The following is a 25,624-nucleotide window of genomic DNA, read 5'->3' on the forward strand; positions in this document are numbered from 1 at the left end:
GAACTTCCTGGCACTCTGCAGTCTGGTTTGTGAAAATATTTGCCTGGTAGTCGCCACCACCAAGTGTTCCTTTCCCACTTGAACTAGGTTTGTGGAACAGACTGTAACCCCCCACCCAATATTACTCTAGGTTGAAATAGCTCTTCCTAGTCCCCTGGAGAAGCAGGCAGTCAAGCTACACCTTACACGGAATAAAAACCAAAAAAAAAAAAAAAATCTGAGTTTGCCCCAAGATATAGCCACAGAATCCCACCAATCCCTGAGCTTTCCCCAAGATCGGGCCACCAAGGAAAGCACACCTTCCCTCCCCCATATTAAGCCAGCCTCCAGCTCACAGCTCTGCTGCTTTTCACGCAGCAGGGGCAGCCGCCATCTTGTATCCTTCCCCAATGAACCTCTTGTGTGAGGTTTTTTTGTGCAGTGTGACTTTGTAGTATTCCCTTGGCTCCCGACTGCCAGATTACCTTTCCCTTCAGAGCTTGCACTGGTGAAATCTTTCCCCTTCCTGTAACACCTAACAGTGACCTATCTCCCTGGGAATGAAACCACCAAGCTAAAGCCAGAAGGCACACTCTCTTTAATTCCCTCAGCCACTCTGCAAGGAGCTGTCTTATCCACTGGACGCCTGCGTGGTTTAAAACCAGCCTCCATTTTCTTTCACACAGCATATCTCCTTTGCATCCTTTGTTTGTTGTTTGTTTGTTTGTTTGTTTTATTTTTCAAGACAGGGTTTCTCTGTGTAATAGTCCTGGCTGTCCTGGAACTCACAGAGATCCACCTGCTTCTGCCTCCCAAATGCTGGGATTAAAGGCTTGCGCCACCACCACCTGGCTTTCACGTTCTTTCTTCTCTTGCTTGGAGTCAGGTAAAATTTGTTTTGTTTTGTGTTTATTTTTTGAAACAGGACCTGGTAGCATAGGTCTCAGTCTTGCTGGGTTGCTGAGAATGACCTTCAATTCCTGACCATCCTGCCTCCACTCTCAAATGCTGGGATCGCAGCTGGGATCGCACTCTGCCCACCAGCCATGTAACAGCTGACTGGTTTCCAAGTATTTGGTTTCTCCTTGCTTCATTTACCCTATGCATCACCCTTAGGAAGTCTCCAAAGCAACTCTCCGGATTAGTTTAGTAACTAAGGACTGAATTGCCCTCAGAATAAGCCCCAGCCTCCCCTGCACTTCATTCAGAGCTCCCTACCAAGTGATTCCCAACTCCCTTGACTCGACCCCTTCCGCCCCACTGGCCTCCATCTTTCTTCCAGGCAATATTCACTAGTCCGATTGCTGCGGTGCACTTCAGTGTCTCTCATCTCTGTCCCCCAGCTTCCTGTGTCTGGAACTGACTTCCTTCCATTCCCATGTCCTCTATTCTCCCCATCCTAGCAGGCTCTGAAATCTGCAACTTAATTGCAGTGAAGTGGCCTTATGTGGCACACAGTAAGTTCTCAAATGTTTACTGAACGAATGCTAGCCATTTTGTGACCCTTCCATAGTTGTGTCTGTGAATTCATTCACTCATGGTGCTGGGAATGGAACCAGGGTTCTCAGATAAACTATGTCAGTACCTACCACTGAGATAACTTAACCAACCCCAGAATTAATTTTTTCTCTCCATTTCTCTCAGCAGGCTGTGCAATGTGCTCCAGGTTCCCAGATTTGTGATCTGTCTCCAATGCTGAGGTGCGCTTTGGTGATACAGATGTCTGAGTCATTTCTACTCCTGTAAGTAACCCTTCAATCTTGCCATGCATGGTGGCACATGCTTTAAATCCCATTCAGGAGGCTGAGAGAAGCAGGTGAATTTCTGTGAGTTCGAGGCCAGGCTGGTCTACAGAGTGAGTTCCAGGACAGCCAGGGCTACATAGAGAAACCCTGTCTTGAAAAACAAAACAAAGCAAAACAACAAATAATATAAATAAAATAAAACCAAAATAATCCTTCACCCATATTCCTGTAAGTAACCCCCATAAAACTCTTTGATCCACCAAGTTGGACTTTGATGGTATCTGTGCTTTGATCTGTTGTGGGCTCCCTACCTTAAGATGAGTATGTTGTGTCTCTCCAGGAAAAGGCTTATCGCACTCACTAACCCCTTTAAGACAACCAGTATGGCCTCAAATTCAGTGATCTCTTCTCTCAGCTTCTTCCTAGAATTACGGGCATGTCTAGCTTCTCTCTCACTCTCCTAGAAGTATTTATTGATTTTTAGGCATGTGAGTGTTTTGTCTCTACATGTAGATGCTTATCACATGTTCACCGGTGCCCTCAGAGGCCAGAAAAAAACGTTTGGATCCTCTGGAACTGGAGCTACAGAGCGTTGTGAGTCACCAAGAGGGTTCTGAGAACTGAACCTAGGTCTTCTACAAGGGCAGCAAGTGTGCTTAACCACTGAACCATCTGTCCAGCATGAGTGTGTTCTCATTTTCTCTGTCTGTCTCTCCCCCTCCCTTTTCACCCAGATCTTGCTTTGTAACCGAAGCTGGCCTCTTAATTCTTGGTCCTCCTGCTTCAGCCTTTGAATGCTGGAATTGTATTAGCTATCATGTCAGCTTTCAATTTCTAATTTTTATTTTATGTGAATTGCTTCTCTGCTGCTGATGCAATAAGTCCAAGTGAACCGAATTAAAAAGTAAAAGGCAAGTTTATTTAGGGATTAGTCACTCCCAGGCAAGTTCCGGGTCACACAGTAGAAGGTCCAGTCACACAGTAGGAGGTCCATGAAGTTCCTAGGCTGTGCTGGATTAGGGTTTTTTTGTTGGAGAGGGGTGGGAGGCAGTGATGTGCTTGCCAGAAACCTCCAGCCTAACATGTGTATGAGTTTTGCCTGCATGTATGTCTATGCATTACGTGCGAGCCTAGTGACCCTGGAGGCCGGAACACGGCATCGGTTCTCCTGGAACTGGAGTTACAGATGGTGTGAGCCACACAAGTGGGTGCAGGGAATTGAACCCAGGTCCTCTGGAAGAGAGCACCCAGTTGCTGGGCGGTGGTGGTGTATGCCTTTAATCCCAGCACTCGCGAGGCAGAGGCCAGCCTGGTCTACAGAGTGAGTTCCAGGACAGGCAAAAAAAAAAAAAAAAGGAGCACCCAGTAGTATTCTCTGTGACAGGGTTTCTCTGTAGCCCTGGCAGTCCTAGAACTCCTCTGTAGACCAGACGGGGCCTCGGACTCACTGAGATCTGTCCGCCTCTCTGGATTAAAGGTGTGTGCCACCACCACCGAGTAAAGTATTTCCTTCCTGGGGGCTGGAGAAATGGCTCAATGGTTAAGAGCACTGCCTGCTCTTCCAAAGGTCCTGAGTTCAATTCCCGGCAACCACATGGTGGCTCACAACCATCTGTAATGAGGTCTGGTGCCCTCTTCTGGCCTGCAGGCATCCACACAGACAGAATATTGTATACATAATAAATAAATAAATATAAAAAAGTATTTCTTTCCTTCCCTCCTTCCTATTTTATTTTGTGTGTATTAATGTTTTACCTGCATGTACGTCTGTGTACCACATGCATACTTGGTGCCTGGGAAAGTGGTAAGCCTCCATGTAGGTGATAGGTATTGAACCTGGGTCCTTTGCAACAACAGCAAGTACTCTTAACCTCTGAGCCAACTCTCCAGCCACCAACAGATCGTTTTGTTTTGTTTTATTTTGTTTCAAAGGCAGGGTTTCTCTGTGAAACAGCCCTGGTTGTCCTGGAGCTCACTCTGTAGACCAGGCTGGCCTCAAACTCAGAGATCCACCTGCCTCTCCCTCCTGAATGCTGGGATTAAAGACGTGCTCCACCACACCCAGTTTGCCAGTAAGTAGTACTCTTAACCACTGAGTCCTTTCTCCATTCCCTCCAAAAGTAAGTTTTTTTTTCTTTTGACACTGAACAGCAGCATGAAGCACAGCTCCCAGTTAGCCCTGGCATCATGCGACAAACAACCCACCTCTAAGGTGCACGGTATTGGTGAATGAGGAAGTTCCTTGCGTTAGGTACAGTCAGTACATTTCCAGTTTATAGGAGAGAATCCTTTTATCTGGACATAGCGCATGCACACCTATAACCCGTGCTTTCCCATCTCCTCTCTGCTCCATCCCAGCCCTTACCTATACTTCCTTGGAGCATGAACTGATCCTACTGAGCAGCGTTAACTTTGGGTACTTGTAGAAATGAATTAACTCTTAACTGGAAAACCCTCAGTGCTCCTGTCAGAAGCCTTCTCCAGCTCCTGCAGCCAGAGCTTATTGCTCCTTGCTTGACGCTTCCTGGGAATATACAGACTCTGCTTGCTGCAGAAGTGACTATTTGTAGCCAACAGGGGGTCCTTATAACCTAACAGACCCCATGCTAGGCTCTGGCAATTTGGACGTGAGCATCACTTACTCCTTTGCGGTGTTCACCCCGGTTGCTGGGGCACTGAGAAGGAGCCCCTGTGGGGTGGAGGCTGTATGTTCTATCCTGCTTAGCTTAGTGGCTCTACCTCCTCAGCCTTAGGCCAGGGCTAGAGCAGACAGTTTACTTTTCTGACATGAATCATACTGACAGGAAGCTACCACACATGTAACTTTTAAAAGTTTGTTACAGAGCCAGGTACAGTACTTCATGCCTAGAACCCTGGCACACACTAGGTGTGGGCTAGAGAACCAGGAGGTGAAGGCGATTAGCAACAATTCAGGGAGTCCAAAGTCAACCTGGGCTACAGGAGACCATGTCTCAATAGAGGAAATAAAAACAAATCTCGCAGTCACAGGGTGGTGGCACACGCCTTTAATCCCAGTACTTGGGAGATAGAGGCAGGTGGATCTCTGTGAGTTCGAGGCCAGCCTGGTCTATAGAGCGAGTTCCAGGATGCCCAGGGCTGTTATATAGAGAAACCTTGTCTTGGGAAACCAAAACAAAACCCAATCAACTAAACACACACATACAAACAAGCCAGCAAAGAGATAGCACCCACTCCGTAAGGTATGGGGGTGTATTAAATCCAAAAGCACACATACAATGACATCTGATCTGATTGAGCATCCCAGTCATTAGTGCACCAGACTATATGACCTTTCCATGACCTTATTTAGTTCTCAAATCAAATATCCACTTTATTTCATTATCCTCATTTTACATATTGAGTAAACAGCCTTAGAAATATTAAGAAAGCTTATGCCCAATGCATAGCTCAATTCAGAGCAGGTTATCTACTGAGACAGCCAAGGGGGATATCAAAGACAGAATAAAAACGTTGCTAAGCAACACATAGATCCAAGCCATCAGTAGGAGTCATCTATCCAAGACTAAAAGTAGATCCAAGCCATGATTAGTCCATCAGGCTCCTGGAATAGTGACGTCACAGTGAACAGTAAAACAGCTCCCCTTTACTTAGGTCCCTCTAAGAACCAGGTTTACACAGAATCAGCTGACCCAAGCTAGTGAGAGATCACTGACTCCAGACTAACAACTGGGGAACCTGCATAGGACTGAACTAGGCCCCCTGAATGCAGGTGACAGTGGTGTGGCTTGGGCAGTGTATGGGGACACTGGCAGTGGGACCAGGATCTAACTCTAATGCATGAACTGACTTTGTGGAGCCCGTTCTCTATGGAGAGATACCTCGCTCAGTCCAGGCACGGATTGGGGGGGGGGTTGATAAGGGAGGGACCTTGGTTCTGCCTCAGCAAGGTGGTAGGACAGGTTTAGTTGACTTCCCAGGAGAGGCCTTACCCTCTCTTTTTTTATTTTTTTTAAATATTTATTTATTTAGTATACAGTATTCTGTCTGCTTGTATGCCTGCAGGCCAAAAGAGGGCACCAGACCCCATTACAGATGGTTGTGAGCCACCATGTGGTTGCTGGGAATTGAACTCAGGACCTCTGGAAAAGCAGGCAATGCTCTTAACCACTGAGCCATCTCTCCAGCAGGCTTTACCCTCTCTTAAGGAGCAGATGGGGAGGGGAGTGGGAAGAGAAGGAGGGGGAGCTGAGATTGGTATTTAGAAAATAAATACATAAATAAACAAGTAAATGAAATTAATTATAAAGAAAAAGACCCAGGTTTTGTGCTAGGCACAGTACTGCATCCCATTCCTTTCCCAGGCTAAGGAAGAGGCCTCATTTTCCAAGTTAGGCTCTAGAATGAGGAAGTAGGATGTTGTAATAAGAGCCGCTTGTTCGTTTCCCAGCTGTGCAGACTCCCAAAATAAACACACAGAAACTATGTTAATTAAATTATTGCTTGGCCAATTACTTAAGCATATTGCTAGCTAGCTCTTACATCTAGAATTAACCCATCTCCATTATTTTATATTTTATCACAAAGTTTATGGCCTACCGGCAAGGTTTCACCATGTTTGTCTCTGGCAGGGCTACATGGCTTCTCCCTTGACTCAGCCTCCTTTCTCCCAGCATTCAGTTTAGTTTTTCCCACCTACCTTTATTCCCTGTGCAGGCCCAAGACAGTTTTCTTTATTAACCAATGGTATTCACAGCATACAGAGAGGAACCCCACATCACCTCCCCTTTTCTGTTTAAATAAAAAAGGAAGGTTTTAACTTTAACATAATAAAATTACATATAGGGCTGGAGAGATGGCTCAGAGATTAAGAGCATTGCCTGCTCTTCCAAAGGTCCTGAGTTCAATTCCCAGCAACCACATGGTGGCTCACGACCATCTGTAATGAGATCTGGCACCCTCTTCTGGCCTTCAGGCATACACACAGAATACTGTATACATAATAAATAAATAAATATTAAAAAAATAAAATTACATATAACAAAACAGGTATCAAGCAAGAATTACAGTTACAATATTTATATCTCCTTTATCTTTTATTATAACTAAGGAAAACTATAACTATAAATTCTTCAACTCCATCAGAGACTCCAGAAGGATATAATATTATCTAAGTAAACAGGAAGTGCATTGTAAGCAACTTCCAAAACTCTAAAATTGACAGAGACATCTCACTACCTGGACAGTCACCCAGAGTTCTGTACCATTGGGGCATCCATCTTCAACCAACAGGCCCATAGTATCCAGGAGACTTTTCCACAAAGCAGTATATTTCAAAGACAGTTCTGCCTATACTGGCAGTTTGTCTGTCATTTTCTTCTGCGTCCTGCAGGATGTCTGACAGACTCTTTCATAAAGCAGGAACCCCAAAGGATCGTCCTACTTTTAGGCAAGTTCAGCAGTCATTTCTCTGTGGGTCCTGCATGTCCAGTTCATCAAACAGTCCAGGCAAGAGCAGTTTCTTGCCCAAATGGCTAACCAACTCCATAAGGAGCCTCTTAGATGCCCGTCTTCCTCTTGAAGTTATTGGTGCTACAGGAGCAGATGTGTCTTATTGTCTTGAAAAGTCCTAAATTCTTTTTTAAATATTTATTTATTTATTATGTATACAATATTCTGTTTGTGTGTATGCCTGACCTCATTACAGATGGTTGTGAACCACCATGTGGTTGCTGGGAATTGAACTCAGGACCTTTGGAAGAGCAGGCAGTGCTCTTAACCGCTGAACCATCTCTCCAGCCCATCCTAAATTCTTTTTTTTAACAAATACTTTTTTAAAAAAAAGATTGATTTATTTATTATGTATACAACATTCTGCCTCGATGTATGCCCGCACACCAGAGGAGGGCGCCAGATCTCAGTACAGATGGTTGTGAGCCACCTTGTGGTTGCTGGGAATTGAACTCAGGACCTCTGGAAAAGCAGGCAATGCTCTTAACCACTGAGCCATCTCTCCAGCCCAGCCCCCCCCTAAATTCTTAAAACACTTTAAATGCCATATTCTGTAGACTTTGAAAGGTTTGAAGCATACCTATCTATCTGAAATACATCTCTGTACATCTAGAAAATCTAACATGACTACAAGCTTGACTATTATAGATGATTATCTATTAACCTATATTTCTTTTTTTTTTTTTTTTTTTTTTTTTTTTTTTTTTTTTTGGTTTTTCGAGACAGGGTTTCTCTGCAGCTTTTTTAGAGCCTGTCCTGGACCTAGCTCTTGTAGACCAGGCTGGCCTCGAACTCACAGAGATCCGCCTGCCTCTGCCTCCCGAGTGCTGGGATTAAAGGCGTGCGCTAACCTATATTTCTTAATTATAACTTTTATTTTTATTTTTTAATTATTTAAATTTTTTTGTTTGATTTTTGAGACAGGCTTTGGAGCCTGTCCTAAAACAAGCTCTGTAGACCAGGTTGGCCTTGAACTCACAGAGATCCGCCTGCCTCTGCCTCCTGAGTGCTGGGATTAAAGGTGTGCATCACCACTGCCCAGCCCATAACATTTTAAAAATGAGCTACACAAACACAATACCTTAATCAAGAGCAGAAATATACATATAACAAAATTGACCTTAAATTTGTATTAATAAATCAAGATCCATGCCAACTCAAATCTCCATAACAGTGGGATCTACTCCAGAGTGGACAACCAGCGAGGAGGGCAAAGGAAAGATGGAGTGGGACCACCTCATGCAGTCAGCTGCAGGACCCGGGAGTCCTGTGGTGGGCCCATCCTCAGAGTCTCTGGGAGGGGGCTTCTGAGGACATGAGGACACGGCCCTGGGCAGGCATGTCGTCTCCAGGGTGGGGAGCCGTGGGAAAAGACAGGTGGATCAGTTCAGGGGAGATGGGGCTTTTGAGTGCACAACAAATATCTGGGAGCCTAATAAGCCTTAAACTTCACACATTCCTTTTATTACTATTTATGTATTTACTTATAGACAGAGTTATTTCTTGGTTGACTTTAAACTCACTACTCAGCGGATGACCTTGAACTTCAGATGCTCCTGCTTCCACCTCTAGAAGGCTGAGATTACAGGTGTGGACCACCAGTTTACATGGTTCTGCAGATCAAACTCAGGACTTTGCTCATGGCTCACCAACGGAGGAGCCACATCCTGTACCTTCATCCCACTCCACCCCCTTTTTTCTTTTGAGACAAGAGTCTCACTTTGTAGCCCACACCGGCTACAACCAGAACTTTTAGCAGTCTGCCTGCCTTAATCTCCCAAGTACCAAGATTACAGGCGCGAGCCACTATACATGGCCTGGCACTTGTTTTGTTTTGTTTTGTTTTGTTTTGTTTTCCCAAGACAAGCTTTCCCTATGTAACAGTCCTAACTGTCCTGGAGCTTGCTCTGTAGACCAAGCTCCTCTCAAACTTCCAGATCCACCTGCCTCTGTCTCCCAAGTGCTGGGATTAAAGGTCCTGGAACCTTTTAAAAACATTTTTATTGGGGCTAGAGAAATGACCTAGTTGTTACGGGCACTTCCTGCTCTTCCAGAAGACCAGGATGTGATTCCCAGTGCCCACCTTGAGTGACTTACCACCTCCCCGTCACTTTAGTTCCAGCAGGATTCAACGCCTCTGGCCTCTGTAGGCACTTGCACAAATGTGCGCACACACACACACACACACACACACACATACACATAAAAATAAAAGCATTCCATTTGTGTTTGTGTTATGTGCACACCTGCCACAGCATGCAGGTGGAGCTGGGGCCAACTTCAGAGGGAGTCGCCTCATCTTTGATTATGGAATCAGGCTGTGTAGCAAGGGCTTTTGCCCACTGAGCTACTCTTAGGTCCTATTCTTTTTCCTTATGTCCTGGCTCCTACCTATTAACCTCAGATTTGGTGTGTGTGTGGGGGCATCAGTTTGCTCTACCCTTAAACAGCTAGAAAGGCCACAACCTGAGAGTTGTATCTTCCAGGACTGTTAGGCTGCGGGTGTCCTGCTTTGTCCTGATGGTCCCTGAGAGACAACAGCAGGAGCAAAGGGGACTCAGTTCCAAATTCTCACTTCTTCCTGATTGGCTCACAACCTCCTGGATTGTTAATCTGAATGAACACATTTTGATTTGGCATTCAGAGAAGAGACTAAATGTCAACAACATGTAAGATTTGAACTTGTGAGTTTCTCAAGACATACTGTCCTCCCATCTCTTCTAGTACCTTTCTGGTCTTAGGGAAAAATCCTTCAACTGCCTCATTAATACTAGGTCTGTCCTTAGTCCCAGCTGCAGTTTCAAGTACCATTTGGTCGACATCTACCCAGCTGGCAGGACCTGTGCTTTGGACTCCCTTTCATTGCTTTCTGTGGCAAGATGTTTGGGATTCCAAATCCAACAAGCACCAAATAACACTGTACTGTGCTCCGTCTGGATTCGTTACTATCGTGATGGCTGTTCTTGGCCATCAACTTGACCACATCTAGAATTAACTAAAATACCAGTGACTGGGTACAACTATGAGGGATTTTTTTTCTTCTATTGGTTTTTCGAGACAGGGTTTCTCTGTGTGTCCCTTGCTGTCCTGAAACTCACTCTGTAGGCCAGACTGGTCTCAAACTCGGAGATCCACATGCCTTTGCCTACAGGAGCTGGGATTAAAGGTGGCTAAATTAACATCATTGACTGGTGAAGAATGCGATCCTCTAAGTTGACGCTGTTGAGGCTGAGAGGTCTGAATCCTTAGGTTATCAAGGGTTTATCTCACCTGAGGAAGTAGCCTCTCCACCCTCACCCCCTAAAATACCACCTTTCCAAACCCTTGAGGAAATTAATCCACCATTAGCGGCTAAACCAGCTGTGAGTTTCCCTGAAGGAGAAGGCAGACAAGATAATGCTGATGTCCCTCAGGGCTACCGATAATTGCCTCTAGATCTAGAACCAGACCTACGGCTAAGCAGGCTCCTGGAGGGAAGATAAAGAGTACAGTCGGTGAGGAGGTGCGCTACATTAGTAAAGAGCTTTGTAAGTTTACTAATTCACTCAAGCAGAAGTCTGAGGGAAGAGTCAAGGCGGGGATAAGGTGGAAGTAACATAAAACTGGATCAGGTTGAGCTTATTGATATTGTGTGAAGAATCTAGATTTAATATGGGAGAAGTATCAACATTTTGTTAGAATGGTTAGCTAAAGCATTTTTCAAAATATGGCCTACTGAGAAGGAGTTGGAGATGCTGCTTTCCTTGGCTTAGTGTTGATGAGGGCGTGTTAAGGTTCGGGGAGTGCAATGCGGGAGTGTGAAACTAAAGCTGCGTAAAACCTGGTCATGCACAACGAGAAGGGCCAGGAGACACACAATCCTCTAATCCTATGAGATGCAAAGCAGTGAGGACATTTGAGGAGCCTTGTAGTCGGCCTTTCCTTTACTGCTCTGTTGGATAAATTAAATGCAGGGGGTTTAATTGGGTCCTGACGTAGCAGGGGCTAGTGTTGCCAAAAGCGAGGTGATCATAGTTACATAATGGGCAGCATAGACAAAGCGATGTCTATAATGGCTTCACCCATAATGGACAACACATGCAAAGGGACTTTTATGGTGGCATGACCCATATGGATCTTTAGCACTGGCTCATCAATCATGGTGTTCCAGGCATGAAACAGATAGGAAGTCTACTGCACTTTTTTTAAAATATTTATTTACTTATTATGTATACAGTGTTCTGTCTGCATGTATGCCTGCAGGCCAGAAGAAGGCGCCAGATCTCATTACAGATGGTTGGGAGCCACCATGTGGTTGCTGGGAATTGAACTCAGGACCTCTGGAAGAGCAGTCAGTGCTCTTAACCTCTGAGCCATCTCTCCAGTCCTCTACTAAACTTTTTTATATTTATTCATTTATTATGTATACAATATTCTGTCTGTGTATGCCTGCAGGCCAGAAGAGGGCACCAGACCTCATTACAGGTGGTTGTGAGCCACCATGTGGTTGCTGGGAATTGAACTCAGGACCTTTGGAAGAGCAGGCAATGCTCTTAACCTCTGAGCCATCTCTCCAGCTCCAGTCTACTGGGTTTTTGTTTGTTCTGTATAAGCAGAAATTTTCTCAAGCAAATGAAAGAGAGGCTATATTGGATTGTGGTAAAAGGGAGTCTGGGTCCATGAATTATCTTCCAGACTTGAGCCACTTCGTAGACCAAGAACCCCTTGAAGAAGGGATGATCAAGTTCTCCTGAGAAAGGACCTTGATAAAATACTTAAAGTTTTACTGTTAGCCTTTCTCTAGTTCTTCCCCAGAAGGACCTATAGCCTTTTACAAGGGTAACCACACACTGGGGAAAAGGAAACAATTAGACTCTCCAGGGTCCATTGGAGGATACTGGTTCTGAATTGAGGCTGATTCCCATAGATTCCAAGAAGCACTGTGGCCTTCTAGTTAAAGTAGGGGCTTATGGAGGTTTGGCTGAAATCCAACTCACTGTAGGTTCAGTGGGTCCCCCAAACTCCTGTGGTTATTCCCTCAGTCCCAGAATGTATAATTGGGATAGATATACTTAGAAGTCGGCAGGATTCTCATATTGTTTCCCTGAACTGTGGAGTGCGGGCTATTATGGTTGGAAAGGCTAAATGGAAACCTTTAGAGTTGTCACTGCCAAGGAAACATGAATCAAGAACAGTGTCTCACTGGATGGTGGTGGGTGCACACCTTTAATCTCAGCATTCAGGAGGCAGAGGAATTGCAGAAATTAGTGCCACTAATCAAGGACATGAAAAACGCAGGGGTGGTGACTCCCTTTAACTCTCCTACCTGGCCAGTGCAGAAGACAGATGGATCATGGGAAAATGACAGTGGACTATGGAAAACCCAACCAGACGGTGACCCCAATTGCAGCTGCTGTACCAGATGTGGTGTTCTCCTCTGAGCAGGTTAACACATCTCATGATACATGGTATGCAGCTGTTAATCTAGAAGATGCCTTTTTCTTGGTACCAGTTCATAAGGACCACCAGAAGCAATTTGCTTTCAGCTGACAAGGCCAGCAACATGCCTTTGCAGTTCTCCCTCAGGGATATAGTAACTCTCTAGCTCTGCCTCATAACTTAGCTTGAAGGGGTCTTGGTCATTTGTCTCTTCCACAAACTATCCCTTCGCTTCTCATTAACAACATTGTGCTGATTGGACCAAGTGAGTAGGAGGGAGCAATCATTTGGACTTGTTGGTAACACTTACTTGCATTAGATTTTAAGTTTCCTTTGGTCACCTTCTACCTAAAAGATACTTTTCATTGTGCTAAAAAGTTTGTCACCATCATTTCTGATATGAGTACACTGCCGTTCCTACAAGACAAATTTCAGTACAAATTATAAACAGTAAAAATGCTAATGTGTCCAAAATTTATGTTTTCACAAACTCAAAAGAATTCTTGTAAGTTCAAGGGAGCTGACTGGGAGGATTCACCTCAAACAGGTCAGATGTACCCCTCCCTCAATTACCCTAAGAGCCCAAGCCTCCCCACCTTCCCCTGGTCCTGACACCCTCCCCCTCAATCACCAGGACCTTAAGAAAAAAAATTTTCCCTAAACTTAACCTTGTCCTCTGTTCTGCCAGCACCTCCCCAGGTCCAAGAGACACTGGACAGTTCCACAGAGCCTGGACAGCAGTGAAGCAACCAGCTACCCCAGGATGTGGCCAGCACCCCAGCTTCCTCAGACACCCCCAAGGTCTCAATGCCCACCAATCAGCAGGAGGCAGTCTTGAGAACCCAGTAGTCCATCCCTGTCCCACCTGCTGGTCCCTTTAATTTCCCCACCTTTCAAAATGAGAAAAAAATGGAAGTGTTAGGATTCAGGTATTATGCTGGCCTGCCCTGTCATTTTGCAGGATGCACTCAGGCAGTACCCTGGCCAGTCCAGGGTCCTAGTCTGTACGCAGGTGCAAAGGGTCCCTTTAAGAAACAAGCTCCACCCACTCTCCCATTTCTCTTCCCAGCTGTTCTTCTGAAGTCGCAAGCAGGCCTTTGCCTCTCCCTCCCTCTCTGTCTCCCTTCCTGTCACCCACCCGCTGCAAAGGTCTCTCTCGCATGGTCCTCACCCTCCAAGAAACCCGCCAGGGTCCCACTCTTGCTGTAAATCATAACACCTGGCTCCTCCCACCACCAAGCAAGAAGCAGTGTTTTGTGACCCTACTTAGATTCTGGAGACAGCACATTCCTCTCCTGGGGGTTATTCCACCCCACACATCAAGCGGTGAGGAAAGCCGTGAGCTTCGAGTGGAGCCTGGAACAGAAGGCTCCTCCACAGGTCCAGGCTGCTGTGCAGGCTGCTCTACTGCTTGGATCATATAATTACATAGACCTGATGGTACATGAGGTCTCAGTGGCAGATAGGGATGCTGTTTGGAGCCTTTGGCAGGCTCCTGTAGATGAACTACAGAAGAGACCACAGGGATTTTGGAGCAAGGGTCTACCATCATCTGCAGACAACTAGTCTCCTCTTGAGAGGCAGTTTTTGGCTGGCTATTGGGCCTTAATGGAAACTTAATGTTTGACAATGGGTCACCAAGTTACTAGGCAACCCAAGTTGCCCATCACGAGCTGTGTGTATCTAACCCACCAAGTCATAAAGTAGGACGTGGACAGCAGCAATCTCCTATCAAATAGAAGTGGTATACATACGTGACTAGGCACGGGCAGGTCCTGAAGGCACAAGAAAGTTACATGAAGAAGCTGCCCAAATGACTGGTTTCTACACATATTACAATGCCATCTGCTGCCAAGCACGCAGTTAGAGCATTATAGGTTGTGCCCTATGATCGGTAGACTGAGGAAGAGAAGACTAGGGCCTTCTTTCTGCCTGGCTTACTGATGGCTCTGCAGGAACCACCCAGAAGTGGACAGCTATGGCATACAACCCCTTTCTAAGATACCAGGAGACAGAACTTTGAGCAGTACTTTTTATTTGGAAGGAGAAATGGCCAGATGTGCAACTGACTTATTCATGGTCTATAGCCACTGGACTGGCTGGATAGTCAGGGACTTGAAATGTCCTATGTAAACGCTCATCAAAAGGCAACCAGCAGAGAAGGAATTCAGTAATCAATCAGATAGGATGATCCATTTTGTGGCTCCCCAACCATTCCTGTCATTGCCCAATGGGCCATGGTGGCAGAGATGGGGGTTATGCATGGACCTGACAACACAGATCAACACTCACCTTGCTGCAGCTGCTGCTGAGGGCCAGATGTGCCAAGAGCAGAGACAAACACTGAGCACCAGATCTGGCATCACTCCCTGGAGTAACTAGCCAGGGACCAATTGGTAGGTTGACTGCGTTGGATCACCTTCTCCATAGAAAGGACAACGCTTTGTCTTTGCTGGAGTAGATATTTACTCTGGTTACGGATTTGCCTTTCCTACATGTAATGCTTCTGCCAAAACCACCATCCACTGACTTACAGAATGTTTTATCCACCGTCGTGATATTGCTCCTGACAAAGGAACTCACTTCACAGAGAAGTCTTAACAGCAGGCCCACAATGAATTCACCATGTTCCTCACCATCCTGAAGTAGCTAGCCTGACAGAAGATGGAATAGCCTCTTGAAGACAGAGTTACTGCACCAATTAGATGGCAGCAGCCTGGAGGGCTAAGGCAGGCTTCTCAAGGTGGTATATGCCCCGAATCAGCGACCAATATATGGTACGGTTTCTCCCATAGCGAAGACCCACAGGTCCAGGAGCCAAGGAGTGGAAAAAGGAATAGTTCTACTCACTATCACCCCTAGTGACCCACTACGAATTTCTTTTCCTTTCTGTTTCCTTCCTTAAATTCTGCTGGCTTAGTTTTGTTTCCTGATGAGGGAAGGCACCTGCCAGGAGATAACAAACATTCCAGTGATCTGGAAGCTCAGATTTCCTCCTGGCCACTTTGGGCTTCTGATGCCCTCCAGTCAACAAGCCGAGAAAGGAGTGAGTGTTAGGAGGGTGGTTGATCCAGATTGCCCTGGGGAAACTGAATTGAGTCCAAGAGATCTTTAGGGTGTCTTCTGGTGCCTGATGTCCTGTGATTAGAGTCAATAGGAAACAACAGCCTAATTCAGGCACGATGACAAAGGACACAGACCCTTCAGGAATGAAGGTGTGGGTCACTCCTCCTGGAAGAGAGCACAGACCTACTTAGGTGCTCACTGAGGGCAGAGGAAATACAGAATGGATAGGAGAGGAAGGTAGCTATAAACCAGCCAAGGTCACATGACCAGTTGCAGAAACAAGATGACAAATGCTTGTCATACTTTGTTAAGTATGTTTGCACAGGTATTGGTGCTTTCTCTCAATTTATTATGTAATGTAACATTAATTAAGAGACTATCAGTGCTTATGTTCACTTTTGTGATATTAAAAGGGACAGTGCCACCTATTTCAAAATGTAAAATGTATTCACCGTTGTGTGAGGGAAGAGTTGTGTCTACCTTGTTAAGCATAATCATGACCTGGTTAAACACATGCTTTCGCTATTGTACACGGTATAGTTATGTTAGGCAAAATTATGACTAATTATGGTTATTGTTTTCATCTGGAAATTAAACATGACTTAAGGAAATATGATTGTGTCAGGTTTACAAGGGGTGGACTTGTGATAGCTGTTCTTGGTTGTCATCTTGACTCCACCTGGAATTAACTAAAACCCAAATGGCTAGGTTCACCTGTGAGGGATTTCTTTCTTTCTTTTTTTTTTTGAGACAGGGTTTCTCTGTAATAGTCCTGGCTGTCCTGAAACTTGTTTTGTAGACCAGGCTAGTGTCGAACTCAGAGATCCGCCTGCCTCTGCTTCCCAAATGCAGGGGTTAAAAGCGTGTGCCGCCGGCGGCCTCGTTTGTCTTTTCACTGACTGAAGGTTTCAAACGTAAGTCAGCTATGGTGAGGTCTGAAGTCCCAGCTGCCAAAGCAAGCAGGTCTCGGCTCAAGGCTAGCCTGCCTACACACACGATGCCATCTCAGACAAGCCTGGTGATCTGTTCCCCAAGCACTTGTCCCTCCCTTGCAGCTGAGGCAGGGCCTGTCTCTTGTTCTCAGCTTAGAACCAGCAGCTGCTTGACAGCTGCCAGCTGAAGGAGCAGGTGGCACTGCCAGGGCTGACTGCTACAAACCAACATCTCCAAAGATGATCTTTATGCTCCACGAACCTGAAGAGAGTTGAACATTTTCCTCCTTTGAAGGAAAAGAAGCATCTTCCCTTTGTGCCTATCAGGCAACTGCCTCATCGCCTCAGGAGCATCCTCCAGTTTCCAGAACCCCTATTTTCTTTCAGTTTTTTTGAGACAGGATTTATCTGTGTGTAGCCCCTGCTGTCCTGGAACTCGGTCTGTAGACCAGGCTGGCCTAGAACCCAGAGATCAACCTGCCTTTGCCTCCAGAGTGCTATTAAAGGCACGCACCTCCACGACCCAGCAGAACCCTATTCTCATTCTTGGAGCTGAATTCCACTTCCCACTTGGACCCATCCACTTGGCCTCATCCGTAGAGATCACACAGACACACACACACAGTGTTGCTAAAGGAAACTTTAATAGGGCATGGCTGATTCTTCTTTGAGGTCAAAGAGGAAGGGCATCATATCTGTAAGAGAGTTTAGAGGAGCTTACAAGCTTGACCTGCTCTCCCCCGGGTCTGCTACGCTGTCCCGCAGAGCTCAAGGCTCCAATGCTACCACTTCTGAAGCCTTTCTGCTTGCTATGGAAGAGTCATCTCTGCACAGAACTCCCTGAACTTCTTCCCCAGCTCGTATATGATTTCCCAGCATGCTGGGCTGCCGGCAGCGCCAGCTGCAACCATGGTTTCCCAACCTACTGCTTAGTTCCACTCTTGTGAGAGGTCTCAGAGGGTCTCACCCACTTCTAGCCTCCCTGCTTCCTACAGAGGTCTCTAGAGTGTGAGCCTGGCGGGCACATCTAGCCTAGGTCTGGGCCTCGGGTCCCCCACCCTTGGGCCCACCCATGACAAGGTTTCACACCTGGCTGGCTCATGCACTGTTGGATGCTTTCCAGCCGTGTGAAAGCCAAGGTTCGGGTCTCCTCCGCAAAGCGGCGGTGTCCCTCCTCAGTCAACTTCCAGAGGCAGGATCGAGGCCGTGTGTGGGCCTCACACTGCATACTGACCATCACTTTCTCAAAGCTGTCTCGGAAACAGAGATTGTGACGGATCGTGTTCTTCCAGCCTTCTGGAGCTGTCCGGAAAAAGGGGAAGTGCTTTCTGTGGACAGGGAGGAAAAGTAGGAAGGGTGTGGTTCCTCTGAAAGATTCTAGGCCTTGTTCTTCCCCAGGGCCAGGAGCCTGAGAACTTCCTAGCAGGGTGAAGCGGGGCAGGCTGGTCTGGAACCTTTGCTAGCAGCGCCACTACCCCAGGAATCGCTTATGACCCACCCTTTTTTTCTTCTTGGTCTTTTTGAGAGAGTCTTAATGTAGCCCAGATTGACAATGAACCCTCTGGGTAGCTGACCATGAACTCCTGGTCTGCCTCCTACCTCTACCTCCTAAGTGCTGGGATTACAGGCCTGTGCCACCATGTACCACCATGCTCGGCTGAGAACTTTCTTCTCCTAAACCCACTTTACTGTCCCCAACCCTAGGTTCGTTTTTGACCCTCCCTCAAGGGTTGAGGATTTTGATATCAAACCATGAGAGAACCAACATGCTGAGTTCTCTGCCTAAAATCAGGGAAGGCCTCCCCCCATACTCACTCGAACATGAATATCAAAGCTGAAGTTGTGGTATCACACCTTTAATCCCAGCATTTAGGAGGCGGAGGCAGGTGGATCTCTGGTTTTGAGGCTAACTTGGTCTACATAGTAAGTTCTAGGACAGTCAGGGCTACACAGAGAAACACTATCACTAGGGAGACAGGTAAGTAGATCTCCGAGTTCAAGCCTATTCTAGACTATATTGTGAGACCCAGGTCAATCAGAGCTACAAAGCAAGACTTTATCTCAAAAATGAGGCCCTAATTTCAACTTCAACTATCACGCATACACACACACACAGACACACACGCATGCACATACACTAAATGTAAATTCTCAGTAAGGTTTTCTTGACCCCAGGGGGTACAGGGTTCTGTGCCAGTCAGGACAGTCTAAGGGGCAGTAGGTGGAAGATGTTGGGAATATTGGGCTTTATTCTGGCTAATCTGGAGGCAGCGTGGGAGAAGCTGCAGTTTGGCCCAGGCGGACTGATATCTGAGGGAAGGCTGAGTTTTAAGAGGCAGAAGGGGGTGGGAGTGCTTACGTTCCTGAACATGGGGTAGGCATGCATTTGCCTGGGGAAAAAAAAAAACAAGGCCGGTACATATATGCTCAGGCCCAGATGGGGAAACTGAGTCAGCAGCCCAGGGCCAGGTTGGAAATTATTAGACCCTGACCCTCCCCTTTCCCTCCTCACAGGCCTCCTGGGCACATACCGAATGAAGCTGTAGATCTGCTGCACGTTGATGCCACAGGGGGTGCTGTTTCTGAGTGCCAGGGCAATTAGATGGAAGTAATTGAGAGGGGGACGGAACCAGAGCCTCCCCTCTGGGCTGATAGTTTGTCCAAGCCTCCTGCGACTCTGGAGGGGGCCCCTTGTGGGAAGGGATGGGAGAGCCACAGAGGAGCTGTCATCCTGGTCCTTGGCCTCCTCCTCTTCTGTAAGCTAGAGGGGCACAGAGTAGGATCTGGTCCTGACTCCTTGGCCTCCTCTCCAGGATACAGCAGCAGATGAGGGAGCAGTCTAGCAACCACCATCTGGGCTTCTCCCCAACCCAAGGGCACAGAGTTCTCAAGGTGTTCATCTTTGTCTGGCCCTCAGACACCCAACTGCTGATGCCTCGACCCTGTGCCCACTCATCCGTACCTCCTCCCAGACGCTAGGAGAAGAGGGAATGTGTTTCTGCTTCTTCTTCCGCTTGTGAGGAGGTGATGGCTGGCTGGCAGACAGCAGCCGCGGCAGTGCCCCTGAAGCCTCGGAGCAGCTAGCTTCTTCCTCCTTCAAGACCCATTTAGGTCTCCTGACCTCCAGCTTGCCGGGAGGATACACAATGTTTGGGTCCACCCACATCCACAGATTGGGCTTAATGTCTGGACCTGTGCAGAGGAAAAAGGGACTTACCATAGCTCAACGGCTTTGGGGAGCGGGATAACCCCAGTTCAGGAAACAAAACCATGTCCAGAGAGCTCACTACTTACCATCTTTACCAGGGTTGGGTATTTTTTCCAAAGGCAGTGTTGGTGGTTTAACTATTTGGAGTCTGTATTTGGCAACTGGCAAAGAAAGAAAGAGAGAGAGAGAGAGAGTCAAGACATAGTAGAATTTTCACTGTTACCCCACGATCTGGGGACTTGAAAGTTTCTGGGGGCGGTGTGGGCTAGCCGGGGTAGTATGAAGCTTAGAGACTGGTAGTCCCTTCATCTCTGACCTTCAAAGTTTCTGCATTTTTCTCTCACTCCGCATACACTATCCCTGAACAACCTCATACATGCCTATGGATGGGTTACCATTCATAAACCCAGGGCTCCCAGATCTACCTACATACCAGACTTCTCTGCCAGTCTCTAAAGTAGAGCTGCGGACTGGGTGTTGTTACTTGGCTTATTGACAAGTACTTCAAACTCAGTATCTCCCCTCTTCCCTACTCTTCTCTCCCCTTTCCGCTCCTTTCCTCCTGACATGGGGTCCTGTTATAAGCCACGGGCTGGCCTCAAAGTCTTCATCCCCCTGCCTGAGTCTCCCAGGATTATAGGCATACTACTATGGCCAACTTCAAGCTTAACATATCTAAAATTAACATTTTCTTGGGCTGTCAAGATAGTTTAGCAGGTCATGTCTGGAACAAAACCAATCCCCTAGCCCTGCCCACGAGTGCTATTCTACATCCCTTCTTTACTAAAGTTGACTCACAACTTCATATGGGAAGGCAAATTGAAAGTGGAGGTCACAGACAGTGGGGGTGGGGTCTGGTCTGTAGGTAGATTTGAGAGCCCTGGATTTATAGATGGTGACTTACAGCCTCTGCAGAGGCAAACAATACCCCAAAATAAATTCCTTGGTTGAGGCGGGGAAGTGGTGGCACGTGCATTTAATCCCAGCACTTGGGAGGCAGAGGCAGGTGGATCTCTGTGAGTTTGAGGCCAGCCTGGTCTACAGAGTAAGTTCCAGGACAGCCAGGGCTGTACAGAGAAACCCTGCCTCAACACACCTCCTCCCCACCCCCCAAAAAAGGAATTGGTTCAGGGCTGGAGAGATGGTTCAGTGGTTAAGAGCACTGGCTGTTTTTCCAAAAGACCTGGGTTCAATTCTCAGCACCTACATGGCAGCCCACAACTGTCTCTAACCTTTGTGCAGACATACATGCAGGCAAAACACCAATGCACATAAAATAAAATTTTAAAAGACCTTTTATTGAAAAAAAATTAAAGAGTTGGTTCTCTTCTTCCTACCACGTGGGCTCTGATAACCAAACTCAGGTCATCTGGCACGATAGCCTTCACCTGCTAAGCCATCTCGTCTACCTCTTGTTTTTATTGTGGGTGGTGCGTGTATAGTGTAGAGCATGTGTATGTTTGGACACTTGTATATACATGTGTGTATGTGGGAGATGTGGAACACGTTCAAGTGCACTGGAGGTCCATGTTCCTGTCTGTGTGTGAAATGTATGTTGTAGATCTGTGTCTGAGAGTACATGAGTACATGAGTCTGTATGCCCCTGCATGCGTGCATGTGGAGGCCAGGATTCCAATGTCTTCCTCTGTCAGGCTCCACCTTATATTACTTTTTTAAAAAAGCATTAAAGTTAATTAGTGTGGGGGGGGCACATGTGTCATGGTGCGTGTGCATCATAAGACAATTGGAAGGGGCTGGTTCTCTTTCCACTATATGGGACTCAGGTGGCAGGCACCGCTACCTACTGCGCATCAGGCTGCCCTTTGTTCTTGTTTCTCACCGAACCAAAAGTTCCCCTTTTTGGGTTGGGCTGGCTGGCTAGTGTGCTCATGGGATACACCTGACTCCACTCCTAAATGCTAGGGTACAGGCACAAACACCCATGTCTAGCTTTTGAGGCAGGTGCTGGGGATTTGAACTCAGAACCTCACTTACAGAGTTACGTGCTCTTAGCCACTGAACCATCTCCTTGGCCCCCGTGTTTTTGTTACGGAAAACAAAGACTCAGCGTTGAGGTTGTAGTTCATCAGTGAAGCCCTTGTCTGAGATGCATAAACCTGGGTTCAATCTCCAACACCACAAAATAAGATATTTTTTTTTGGTTGTTTGAGACAGGGTTTCTCTGTGTAACAGCTCTGGCTGTTTTTGGAACCCGCTGTTGTCGATCAGGCTGGCCTCAAACTCACGGAGATTCTCCCACCCCCACCCCCGCCTCTGCTTCCTGAGTGCTGGGATTAAAGGCGTGCTCCACCACTGCCCAGTGACAAAATATTGTTTTAAAGATTGTTTTGAGATGGGGGTCTCATTAAGACATCCTAGCTGGCCTATAGCTTGCTATATAGACCAGGCTGGCTTTGAACTCACAGACCTGTCTGTCCGTGACTTTCAAGTGTAATACAATATTCAGTTAAGCATCTTAAATGCTTAAGGTTTTCCTGCCATCATTCCTCAGCAAGTATCCAATTGATATATTTGGATTGTTTTGTGTTAAAATATTTGATTTAGCCAGTGTAGTGGTGCATGCCTTTGAGCCCAGCACTTGGGAGACTGAGGCAGGTGGATCTCTGTGAGTTCAAAGTCAGCCTGGTTTATTTTACAGAGTGAATTCCAGGCCAGCCAGAGAGACACAGTAAGACCCTGACTTGAAAAAAAATCAAAACAAGCAAAACAAAGAATATTTGATTTAAAAATGTTCCATAGAGTTTTGTCTTGAGATTAGGATAGAATTTCAACTACTGAAGTGGCACAAAAATATATTTTTGCCATTTTGTTCTACATTTATGAAAAGCATTCACAGTACGATTAAAAGATCAAAATATCAGTCAACTCTTAAAACTGTTGAAGACACTCTACATAAATTCTGTAGTATCAAAGATTCCACCAAAATTTAATTTTCTATGTAAAAATAAGCATATTTGAGGCTGGAGAGATGGCTCAGTGGTTAAGAGCACTCACTGACTATTCTTCCAGAGGACCCTGGTTCAATTCCCAGCACCCACAGGGCAACTCTGTTACTCTAGTCCCAGGGGATCTGACCCCAACACACATAAAATACATTAAAAAATAAGCACATTCATCTCATTTGTATGTAATTCTGTTTGTATCTTTAATAATGGAAAAATTATGTGTGTTTTAAAGAACCATTTTTAAATAAGTTTCCCACAGATTTATTATCAGTACATGTTTGATTTGCATACCAACTTTACAAACCTATATACCTGGCTTTGTTTAGAGACAGGATCTCTATGTAGCTCTGACTGCCCTGAACTCTGAATGTAGACTAGAGATTTGCCTGTTTCTGTGCTTACATACCTAAATACTTAGGATCTCATAAAAATGTCTTAGGTGAGGCTGGGCATGACCATAACTTATTTGATGTGTATGAGTGCCTGCATATATATATATATATATGTGTGTGTGTGTGTGCACCACTTGCATGCTTGGTGGTGTCCAGGGAGGCCTGAAGATGTCCCCTCACTTGGAGTTATAGATGGTTGTGACATTGTAGATGCCAGAGCAGTAAGCTCTCTTAAATGCTACGCCATCTTTTCTAGGCCCTGAAACTTTTAAAACTTTTCTCACCTGTCATCCCTTTTGACCCAAGACTTTGTGTGTGTGTTTGAGACAGGGTTTAACAACCCTAACAGTCCTGGAACTCACTCTGTAGACCAGGCTGGTCTCGAAATCACAGAGATCCTCCTGCCTCGCCTCCCAAGTGCTGGGATTAAAGGCATGCGCCACCATGCCTAGCTCTTTAGACCTTTGACATGCATATATTAACTGTAAAAGGGCACAGGAGCCAGGTAGTGGTGGCGCACGCCTTTGATCCCTGAACTTGGGAGGGAGGCAGACGCAGGTGGATCTCTGTGAGTTCAAGGCCAGCCTGGAACTCTACAGAGTAAGTTCCAGGACAGGCTCCAAAGCTACAGAGAAACCCTCTCTCAAAAAAGAAAAAAGAAAAAAAAGGTCATGGAAAGCTGTGACTAGCAGCTTGCACCTGTAATCCTAGCACTAGGGAGCCTGAGTGGGAGGGTCTCAAGTTGGAGACCAGCCTAGGCTATCTGTAGAGCAGAACCCTGTCTCAAAACAAACCAAAAAACGACATTTTCACACACACACAATGTATTTGATCAGATTTACCCCATTACCCTGTGTTGACCACCTCTATTCCTCCCCCCATTTCTTTTTTTTAGGGGGGGGCGCTGGTCTCAAGGCCAAGCAGCCCTAGAACTCCTGGAGAAGCCCGGGATGACCTTGAGCTCCGGACCCTCCCACCTCTATCTCCCCACCTCAATTCTTGAAACAAATTCTCACCAGGGTTCCTGTGCACCACCACCGCTGTTTGATTCTTCTGGGGTGGTTATCTCTTTCTCCTCGATCTCTACACTGAAATACCTCAAGGCTTCAACCTTGTTCCAACTATTCTTACTCCTTGAATTCCAACCTTATACCAAAAATCTCAAAATTTGTGTCACCAATCTACCCCCTCCCCAGAACCCCAGGCCCTGACATTAATCACCTGCTCACTCACTGTTCCTCCTTGGATAAATAAGACCAAGTCAGGGACCCAGCCAAGGCTACACGGTGAGACCCTGTCTCAAAACAAAACGCAAAACCTTCCCAGAAACAAAGACAAGGGCCTTGCACAAGCCACCTTTAGGATGACCCAAAATTGTTGGGCTCAATCACTCCTGTACTACTGAGGCATCTGACAGTTTATATATGGAAGTGGAGCTGGTGTTGTAACAGGGAAAAGGTAGTGTTAACCCAACGATTTTGCCAGACAAGGCACAAAAAAAAAAGCACTTTGAACACAAGAGTAATTACCTCAAACAACTGAATTTAAGGTCCAGTCCAAGGAGGAGGAAAAATTTAGAGAACAAACTGGCCCACCCTCCCTTCTGCAATGTTAAATTTATTTGGTACTACAGACAAGACAAGTAGGTGTGGCCCACACAAAGAGCCCTGGAGGTGGTCAACAGTTAAGGTTTGAGGCAAAGCCGGGTAGTGGTGGCACGTACCTTTAATCCCAGCACTAGGGAGGCAGAGGCAGGCAGATCTCTGTGAGTTTGAGGCTAGCCTGGTCTACAAGACCTAGTTCCAGGACAGGTTCCAAACAATACAGTGAAACCCTGTCTCAAAAACAAAGGGCCTCAAAACAAAAGCAAATAGCAACAACCAAGCAAAAAAGAGGCAAGGCTATTTCCCCAAAGAGAACTGTAAGTGTTTTACATCGAAAAATAAAGCCTTCAGTATGTCAAGTGAAGCCTAAAAGGAAAGAGGAGAGAGACAGACAGAGAGACAGAGAGACAGAGAGAGAGAGAGAGAGAGAGAGAGAGAGAGAGAGAGAGAGGCAGCCACCCACGAGCCCCTCCCCCACAGCCCCACTCACGTTCCTGTATGTACTTGGGCAGGTGCGACGTGGTGAAGGACAAGAAACACTCATTGCCCATGTCCCAGTCCAGCAGGCCAGGCACTTGGCCATGGAGGCTGGCCCAGAAGTCCTGGTCCTGGAGCCTGGGGTCCACTTTAAACGATAGAGGACTCAGGCCGGCACCGGTGCAGAGGCTCGCCTGAGTGGAAGGTGCTTCCTCAAACACCTGGGGCAATTGAGCGGGTGGGAGCGATCAGCAGCCCCTTCAGACACTCCCAATTGCCCCAGGTTCCACCCAGCGCGCTCCCGATCACTAGGCCTGCGGACTCGGCTCAGCTGATAGAGTGCCTAT

General features: G+C 46.5%; 1 protein-coding gene and 1 pseudogene across 1 annotated transcript; one reads left to right on the forward strand and one right to left on the reverse strand.

The window, feature by feature from the left end:
- The first annotated feature begins 3,879 nt into the window (after positions 1–3,879).
- Positions 3,880–15,537, forward strand: LOC121677132 (annotated as a pseudogene).
- A 1,735-nt stretch (positions 15,538–17,272) lies between these two features.
- On the reverse strand, positions 17,273–25,420 carry Foxr1 (forkhead box R1). Its single transcript, XM_038322201.1, has 6 exons — positions 25,291–25,420; positions 19,925–19,999; positions 19,593–19,822; positions 19,162–19,391; positions 17,720–17,958; positions 17,273–17,325 (listed from the first exon to the last, which is right to left on the reverse strand). Exons 1-6 carry the CDS (start codon positions 25,349–25,351, stop codon positions 17,273–17,275), a joined length of 888 nt encoding a protein of 295 aa, XP_038178129.1. The 5' UTR covers positions 25,352–25,420.
- Positions 25,421–25,624: the final 204 nt, after the last annotated feature.

This window comes from Arvicola amphibius, chromosome 3, assembly GCF_903992535.2.
Source record: "Arvicola amphibius chromosome 3, mArvAmp1.2, whole genome shotgun sequence".
Taxonomy (NCBI): Eukaryota; Metazoa; Chordata; class Mammalia; order Rodentia; family Cricetidae; genus Arvicola; species Arvicola amphibius.

Coding starts and splice junctions, on each gene's coding strand:
- Foxr1 (XM_038322201.1), bottom strand. CDS start 25,351: ATGGGCAATGAGTGTTTCTTGTCCTTCACCACGTCGCACCTGCCCAAG. Junction 19,823..19,924: donor ACCCAACCCTGGTAAAGATG/GTAAGTAGTGAG, acceptor TCCTCTGCACAG/GTCCAGACATTAAGCCCAAT. Junction 17,959..19,161: donor CAGATCTACAGCTTCATTCG/GTATGTGCCCAG, acceptor CCCTGTCCACAG/AAAGCACTTCCCCTTTTTCC.